We start from the raw sequence: 9,574 nt of genomic DNA on the forward strand, positions 1-9,574 counted from the left end.
GTTATTAAAGAGTGAAGCGGCCTCTTCCAGCTGCGCGTGAATAAATCGGGATCCATTCGTGATCCGGTCAGGGTACCAGTCGGGATCACCTGGTGAAAACCCTCCGACTGGACTCCACGCGGCGCTCCATCGGCTCAGCCTCCGGCGGCCCGCCGCGCGCCTTAAGAACCGCCGCACCTGCTCATTAGCATAAAATATGCACCGGTGGGCGGAGTCTAATCTGCCCTGCACTCATTATCGGACAGAGAAAAACTCCTTTAACTTGAAAGCAGGTAGGGCCACACAAATTTTAAAAATGAAATTTTAAAATAAAGTTTTGGTGTGTTTTATTGTTATTATTTTAGCAATTACAATTTTATCAAAATGAACAAAATGGTCAGATTTTTGTAGAAAATGGATGTGTACATGCAAACCATAAAAAAAGGCTCCAAGTTTCTAAATTGTTTGGGTTGATTAAATGAGAAGTAAGATTTACTTTTCAGAAAAAGAAGGTCAACATTTGTGGTTTTAGTCACCAAAATTATAGATGAATGCAAAAATCTCATGAATAAATGGGAATCTATTTTTTTATACCTAGTATTTTTAAGAAGATGTTATAAATTTGTAAAAATAAATAAAAAATGTTGAAAAAGTTTAAACAAATGGAGGATTTTGATCCCTTTGAGCCGCCCAAAATCCTTCAGAAGGCAGCAAATGGGCCCCAGGCCGCACTTTGGACACCTCTGATGTAGAAAATGCAAATATTTACTCTCAGAAATCATCTGTTTTATTTAAAATGTGTTTGTTTCCATAATTTCTTAGAAACAAAATGACCATGCGGCGCTTTGAGCAGCAGACAGCGCCTTCTAGTGGATATTATGTTGTTAGATGAAAACATCACATAAATGGCAACACTAAGTAAAAACTACTGATTTAATTAAACAAATATAAATAAAAGTATTAAATGGAAAATAATTAAATCACTGGTTAAAAAATGTTGGTTATGTTACAAATGTTGAGTAAATCCAAATCAATTTTATAGCAAAAACTGCTAAATATTTACTAAGTATCTAAAAAAATAAATTGATATCACTATCTAGATAAAATAGTTTGGTTTACTAATTGCATGAATAGATTTTCAGTTTCAAAAATCAAAACATTTTGCTTTTCGAGCTCAGAAGTTTCCAAGTTTTTTCTAGAAAAATTCTTAATCACAAAATGTCTGTTTTTGTTTTACAAATCTTTGACTCTTCAAGCTCAAACATTTCTTAGTTTTTCCCCCCATATCTAATATGTCGTCCTAACACGTTGTACTTTTATGATCAGCAACAGAAACTTCAGAGTGGTAATATCATCAGCGTGACCCCGGTGTCAAACATCTGCATTTGCATGTGAAAGCGTGTTTTTCGGCAGAGAAAACGGTTTCTGTGTCCGTCAGTCAGCCGGTCTGGGTAAAAAAGCTGGACTGACGCCTCACAGACCTCAGATGCTTTGTGTGGAAAACCAGGAAGAATCTGATTTCATAAAACGGAAAGTCAACCTGCAGAGAGCAGACAGGCTGCAGAGGAACGAGAAAATCAAAAACACTCACAGTGCAGCTCTACGATTTATGCAAAACTACATCAGAAAAGGAAATTTGGACTTAATTTTCTTCCATATGCTTCAACTAATATCTTAGCATTTCTAGAGACTAAAGGAAAAAGCTGCATTTGAAAAGTATGAATAAATTTGCAGACTGTTGTACTCACACATTATAGTACACTGCAAAACACAAAATATTAAAGTATTTTTGTCTAGTTTCTACTGCAAATATCTTAGTGCAGTAGATATTTGCATTAAAACAAAACTTACAAGTAACTTTTCAGTGAAAAATACGAGCTTGTTTCACCAAATCCTTATCATTTATGTAAAAGTTCTAGTACATTATTTCAGTTTATGCAAACCAAAAACTTTTTATTTAAATCAACAATAATAATAAAAAATCATGAAGCTTTGAAACAACATTTTTTAACATAACTAAATTTATTATTGCCGGTCTGTACCCATCAGGTTCTCCACCTGCACAATTTTCTGATTCGCTCGCAGACTAAAACCAGCTAAACATGCATGACCTGCATGTTCATCCAGCTTCCATCTTATTTACGTTACGCTTTCGATTTTTACAAACTGCACATAAAAAATAAATCAACATAAAAATCAGGTGCAATGGAAAAACAAAACATTCAGTGAGAAATTTGATACAAACTCAAAATAAAAACAAAATAAGAGTAGATGAATGTCTACTACTCTGATGAATAGACATTCATCTACTCTTTTGTTTTTATTTTGAGAAAAACAAAATGAGAGTTTTTCTCACTGAGCGAAACACTCAATGATCGCTCAGTGTTCGCTCAAAGATCATTGAGCGAACACTTTGTTGCGTTTGAGTTTATAGAAAAGTTCAAACAATCAGCTGAAAGGAAATCTCCAGATTCAACTTCAAGCTAAAGCAAAACAACAAACAAAAATGGAGGAAGTGGACCAGCAACCCCAAGTTAGTAAAACTGGATTAGTTAAAACACATAAATACCAACCATGTGTTCATCTCAGCTCCAACAAAATCATTATTTTCAGAAATGTTTCCTTATATACATGAGTTTTCCACATATGGATAGCTCCACATTTAGTCGGTTTTCACACATCTGTCACATTTGGGCAGAACCTAAATGATTTTACAAAGTTTTTCTACAGAATCAGCAGGAAAAAAAAGCAGAAACTGACCTGATATGCACTGCAAAAACACAAAACTGAACCAAGTATTTTTGGTCTAGTTTATAGTGAAAATATCTCGGTGCACTTGAATTAACTTTTCAGCAAGATATGAGAGCTTGTTTTAAGTCAATAATTAATTTCTTAATATATTAACATTATTTCACTGATAAGAAGTTATTTTTCCCATGTAAGTTAAAAAATCTGCCAGTGGAACAAGAACTTTTTAATTAATACCAATCAATTATGGACTTAAAATAAGCTCCTATATCTGTATTTTGTTTTAATTAAAGTATACTGAAATGTTTGCACTAATAACCAGACAAAAATACTTGGAAATATTTTGTGTTTTTGCAGTTAAGTCAGCTGTAATACTAAGATAGTTTACACTGTGCATACACTTCAAAAACACAAACGTTTACCAATTATTTTTGGTCTAATTTCTTGCGCAAATATCCAAGTACACAAGTAAAATAATACAAAAACTAAAAAGTTACTTTCCAGCAAGATATAAGATCTGATTTAAGTAGATAATACTTTAATATTGAAGAAAAAGTTCTAGCTCCACTGTCAGATTATTTCACTTAGAGAAAAAATGTTTTGTTATAAATGAGATAATCTTCCAGTCAATATTAAGGATTTGACTTAAAACAAATCCTACAAGTATCTTGCTGAAAAGTTACTTTTAAGTTAATTCAAATGTACAAAGATATTTGCACTAGAAATTAGAAAAAATACTTTGTAAAATGTTGTGTTTTTGCAGTGTAACTCACCTGTTTCTCCTGAAAAATTGATGTTTTTACAGACTAAACATAGTAAGTATGCGGCCGTATGCGGCCATGTGAAACAGCGAATTAAAAAGGTTCATAGTGTGTGTGCAGAGCTTTGGATTGAGTCCTGTAAACCGATGAGCTCGCGGCGTTATCTGGGCCGGTGGTTGGCCAGCAGGAAGTCCTTGTCTTTGCAGGTGAGGCAGAGTTTGAGGTTCCTCAGGGAGCCACCCGCGGTGTAAAACGCCCAAACGCCCATGAAGAACATGACGATGTAGGTGGGAACCAGGCTGGAGACGTACTGCGGGTTCTGGAAGGTCTGCAGGGGAACAATTTACAAATTAATCATCATTTCTCATTAAAACTTTTTAAAATTCTCATTTTAATTCAACTCTGAAAAATTAAGATGTTAACAATGGATGTTAAAAAAATGATCTGCATACAAATAAAAGGGGAAAAAATATTGGTAAGTGATAAAAAATGTCTCCATTTAGCTCTACGGAGGCCTGGTAAAAAGCAATTAATTTGATTCAAGTATATGGAACTAAATTGTTGCCATTAAGTTTGTTTATTTATTTTTTAACTCACAATTTTGAAAAAAAAAAAAGGATTCTAAACTAAAAGAAAAGTTCTGAACTACGACAACATATTAGGGCCACTGTACATAGAAAATAAATGCAGAAATTTCTGCCGAAAAAAAAACCAAACTCCAAAATTATCTAGAAAAAGCAAGGGCATTTCTGAGTTTGGATTATTTTAGATTAATCTCAGAAACTTTCTAGAAAACACATCAATTTTCTACTTTTCAAACTCATAAAATTTCCAAAAGTTTAAAATTTTCAACTTTTGAAACTAAGAATTTCCTGTTTTTTAAGAAAATCAGTCTCAATATTTGAGGTTTTTTTTTTTAAGTATTCCTTTTTTCTTTTCTATCTATAATGGCCCTAATATGGTATCACAAAAAAGCTATAGATTATTGCCCACATTTAGCTCCATGGCTGTTAACCATGATTTCACACCTCTACACAGACCTCCCACTTCTGTAATTTTTCCGTTTAAAATCCTTTTTCCCCCCCCCATTTTTTTTCCTGTTGAATTGATTTTCTGCTTAAAACATTTTTATTGACAAATTTTATGGCCCCAACTTAGCTCCATACATGCAGAAAGGAAACATTCAGAAGCACCAGGATAGTAGTAGCTCTGGAAAACTGGACCAACATGTAAAATGGGCCATTTTGCATGACTCTATTTAACTTCTAGTTCGATGTCTTAATACTATGACAATAACTAATAAAATCACAAACAAGAATCATAATACAAAATTAGAAATTTAGTGGTCATGTTGGAAATGTGTCTTTGTGGAAAAATCTAACACATTTCAACAATAAGATAACTATCCAAAACCATAACTACATAAATCTGACTGTAAATATTGTAAATAATTGTTTATTTGGGTTTACTCACCAAGCAGGAAACCAGGAGGTGAGTGGCGACGACCGCAGCTACGGCTAACCAGCGCTGCTTCTCACAGCCGTCGAAAAAGATGATGCCCCAGAACATGTGAAGCAGGATGATGGCCATGGTCATGAAGGCTGAGGAATTTAAAAACAAATGTGAGGGATATTTTAAAAATCCTTTGTTTTGTTGGGGAGTCTAGCATTAAAAAACATACAGAAAATGCTAATAAAGCATTTTTAGTCTATCTTCTAGTGCAAATATCTTAGTACACTTGAAATATGACAAAACTTGTAACTGTTCTTTAAGATATAGGAGATTGATTAAAGTAAAAAAATAAACTCTGCTGGGGTTGCTAGGTAACTGGCTGGGCTCTGCTGGGGTTGCTAGGTAACGGCGCAGTGCCCGTGGACTGTGCCTTAACATTTGAAAGGACTCATTTCCCAGACACAATCAAACATGGAAGAAATGTTAGAAGTGAAATAACCTGACAGTGGAACTAGCATTTTTCATCAATATTAAGGAGTTATTTACTGCTGAATAGTTTGTTTTGTCTAATTTCATGTATACTAAGTTATTTGCACTAGAAACTAGACACAAAAATACTCTGTCAGACTTTGTGCTATTGCAATCAACTATAATATTAATGTTTTGAGACAATTTTCAACTAATGTAATGGTAATGGGATAATAATAATAATAATGTATGACATTCTCAAAGATGAATAAACTTAAAATTCTAACAAATATTTAAAACCGGAACTGGAAGGCATTTTAAATATCCAAAATATATAAAACAAAAGCAACAAATAATAAAATAATTATTAAGACTGTACAAAAACATTGTCCTTCAAAAAAAAAAAAGGCTAGTTGAGACCAAAGCACAAAGCTGAAGACTTTTGTTATTCAGTTTTTGGTAGAAAGAAAGAAAAGAGAAAAACAACAGTTGATTAATTGACTTATTACTTATTGCAACAAACCTAATCAAACAAAATATTACCAAGTAATTTTAGTTTAGTTTCTGATGCAAATATATTAGTAGATTTTAAATAACACAAATGCACAAGTAACTTTTCAGTAAAGTATAGGAGCTTGTTTTAAGTCAATAATTCCTTAATACTAAATAAAGGAAGAACTAGTTCCACTGGCATTTTATTTTACTTAAAAAATATCTCTTAAGTGAAACAATCTTAAAACAAGATTATTATATTAAATAAAAAATAAATATTTTTTATTTCACTTAAAAATTATTTTATATTAAGTGAAATAATCTGCCACTGGAACTTTTTCATCAATATTGAGGAATTATTTATTAAAATCAAGCTCCTATATCTTGCTGAAAAGTTACTAATAAGTTAGTTTTATTTTATATCAAATGTGCTAAGATCTTTGCACTAGAAACTAAATTAAGATTGCTTGGTAAGAATTTGTGTTTTTACAGTGTCAGAGTATTCACCAGAACCTTTGAAACCTAAATTATCTACAAATGGAGGTTATTAAAAATAAATTGCTTTAGTTAAACTTCTGGTTTAGTTTTCAATGGCATTTTTAATATAATGTTTATATAAAATAACAACAAATTCTGTAATAAAACAGAAAAAGTTCAAGTCAGAAAAATAAGTCTGAATGTCTCAATTTGATCTGAGGTTTTCTATGAGATAAACATTTGTAGGCATTAATTTCAGAGATTAAAATGTGTATTTGAATGTATTACAGTGGGTAACACAAACAAAGAAGTAGCTAACTAAATAAGGAGCATTCAGGAAATGGTACCTGATGACAGGAAGTAGTGTTGAGAGTCACCGTGGATGCCCACAGTGCCTGGACCCACAGAGTCGGCCAGGATGTTGACCACAGAGAACGCTCCGCTCATAAAGCCGAAGCCGAGGCCAGACACTGATACAAAACAACAACAAAGCATAAAAATATCCCTCTAGAAACCTAATATAACCAAAATTTCTCTCTGTAAAACTGTTTTATTTATTTACATAGAAGAATCCTAGCCGGAACCTTTCTATTGTGTTTCAGGTACGCCCATCAATCTGACGCACAAGCGACAGTAATAATAATAATAATAGATTTTATTTATAATCCTTTTTATACCATTAGATCTCAAAGTGCCAAAGCAAAACAAGCAGTTGTAATGGATAAAAATAATTAAATAAATAAATATCTAAGAAAATGAACCAAATATTTTGCTAATTTCTGCTTCAAAAAACAATCTGATAGGAGGCGGAAAAAAACTATTATTACATTCAAGTTGTGCTAAAAGAAGTTAGCCAATCAACAAAGCTAACTAAACCTAAAATGCTCTCAATGCTAGAGATGTAGCAGCTAGCAGACGCTGACACTAATGTCATTAATTTTAATTTCTAAAGAAGCTCAATGAATGATCAACGCTGGAAAGCTAAATATCTAGAATAGCACTTTGCACCAAGTTGATGGTGAAATAACCTAAATAAAAGATTAAAAACAATAAATATCTTTGATGTCTATATATTTAATAGTTTTTTAATCGAAAGTGTTGCTTAAGTTGTCAATTATGGTTTTTGATTAAAACTAAATTAATTACAGACAATCGATTAGTAATTCTAATTAAGTTTCACCTCTAATTATTATTTAAATGACCCTGAGTCCAAACTAAGCGCAGCTGGTCCGTACCGTAGGCAAGCTGTCGTATAGATATGGGCATCGTTTCCTCTTGACTCAAAGCAAGAAGGCCTTCATTTGCTTTCCTGCAGGAAAAAAAATAAAAAAGTTGACATTTTCTCTCACTTTTGTCAAGAATATTTTCAAAACCAAGCCGGAAAAAAAGTGAAAATGTTCTATTTTGTTTAACAGAGAATGGAGTCGGTGTGGTGGGAAGACGCTGAAGAAGCTTACTTGAGCAGTTTGTAGTAGGCGAAGCGGAAAGTTTCCTGCAGCAGGACGGACAGCACCACACCGAAGATGAGCAGACCCTTCTGCTGCGACACGCTCTCCTTGTTACTTATCTGAACCGAGATGAACCACACCAGGGAGGCCAGCAGCAGCGACACCAGCCAGAAGAATGCCCTGAGAGGAAAAACAAACACAAGAAGACGAGAAAAATCTCAGCTGTAACCTCCAAGATGCAAGCATTAATGAACACATATAAAATTACTCAAATAAAAGTAAAACATGCAGTGTAATATACCGTAATGTGTTCTGGATGTTTCGCAATGCCAGTTTTCTAGTAAAGCTTTTTGCAATTAGATCAATAAGTCAAATTTTGGTATTATATAATGAGATCACTTCCCAATAATTGCTGCATTTCCCTCGTGACTAGAAACATGTAAAAACATGCACGACACTAACCAGCAAGGATTGATATTTAGGTACAAGCAGTTAGGTCGCTTGTACTTTAATAAAGGATATCTTGTCTAAGGCTTATTTCCAATATCGGACAAACTGTTAGCTTGCCTCGTTTCTTTTAAATACATACATTTTTTATTATTAAATTAGTCTCTCTCTCTGGTTGTAAATATAGAGTTTTGAGTATAAGCATGATAAACGCATGTTTTCTAATAGTGGGTGAATACATCCATGCACTTGGGTTTAAACGGGAAGTAAACAAAGGCTATCATTAGCAGCCCAAGACAGTTAGCTAGCCGGTTAGCAGCAATAGTTAGGGCGTTTTTATTTGATTTCGTTCAGTAAGCTGACAGAAAAATACTCCATAAACTATTTTAGCACCAACAAAAACCTCAAATGAAACTGCTTTCTCACCCTGCTATAAGGAAAATGACCCTCAGCGGCTCCCGGGCGATGGTGAACAGGAACAGGGAGACGGCTGGGCCGAAGGCGATGAATGTGCAGCCGAAAAACACCGCCGCCGTCATGTTGGCTCGGTAGCTGGAAGGTCCAGTGGCTCCAAAACCCGGTTCGGTTCTGTTCACAGCGAAACCGCAGGGGTTCGTCTTTATTTTTGACTAGGTAACCGCCTAGTCTGAGCGATGATTCTCCTTCCTAATTTCACTTCGGTATCACAGGATTCTCGTGACGTCACACTCTATCACGTGACTCGCTGTGGGGAAAATTCATTTGTGGCGAAAATTAATTTCTTTTGTACCTTTATTTAGAGACAGTAATATCACAAGTTTAAAATGCATGTATAAACAAGAAAAACATAAAAATCTATATCAGAATGTATATCAGAGAAAACTAATTCTCCATAACAATGTAGGTCAGGTTTTGTTTTAGCCAATATTTCGTCCGGGAACCGAAAACTTTAAGATCAGTTTCTAATTTTATTCCTTAAGGTGGGGTCTCTGTGTGCAGGTGAGGTTTTCTGAATCAGGTTACTGTGGGAGTCGGACTGACTCAGAGATCGGGAAAGTGGGAGGGACTCACGGCAGCGTGGGAATTCTTGCTTTTTTTAGAGAACCGGCTCTTTTTGCTTGGATCACTAAAAAGAATCGGTTCTTTCGACTCCACAGCGGCTCTTCATTTTTTCTTTTGTTCCTTAATTTATTATCCAACACAAAAATGTTGCAAAATCAATTAGATCAGCTCATAGTCGGAAATGACTGTATTCAACAGCTCTTCTTCTGGATCAGCGTAAAGTGAAATGCGCATTTTGAGTTTATACCATATGAGTTTGTT

General features: G+C 34.2%; 1 protein-coding gene across 1 annotated transcript; it reads right to left on the minus strand.

Annotated features, from left to right (window-relative positions):
- Positions 1-1,983: 1,983 nt before the first annotated feature.
- aph1b (aph-1B gamma-secretase subunit) lies at positions 1,984-8,987 on the minus strand. The gene is made up of 6 exons (XM_028015739.1): positions 8,699-8,987; positions 7,835-8,005; positions 7,613-7,686; positions 6,725-6,847; positions 4,962-5,089; positions 1,984-3,816 (listed from the first exon to the last, which is right to left on the minus strand). Exons 1-6 carry the CDS (start codon positions 8,809-8,811, stop codon positions 3,649-3,651), a joined length of 777 nt encoding a protein of 258 aa, XP_027871540.1. The 5' UTR covers positions 8,812-8,987; the 3' UTR covers positions 1,984-3,648.
- Between the last annotated feature and the right edge of the window lie 587 nt (positions 8,988-9,574).

The sequence above is a fragment of the Xiphophorus couchianus genome, chromosome 4 (genome assembly GCF_001444195.1).
Source record: "Xiphophorus couchianus chromosome 4, X_couchianus-1.0, whole genome shotgun sequence".
Classification (NCBI taxonomy): domain Eukaryota; kingdom Metazoa; phylum Chordata; class Actinopteri; order Cyprinodontiformes; family Poeciliidae; genus Xiphophorus; species Xiphophorus couchianus.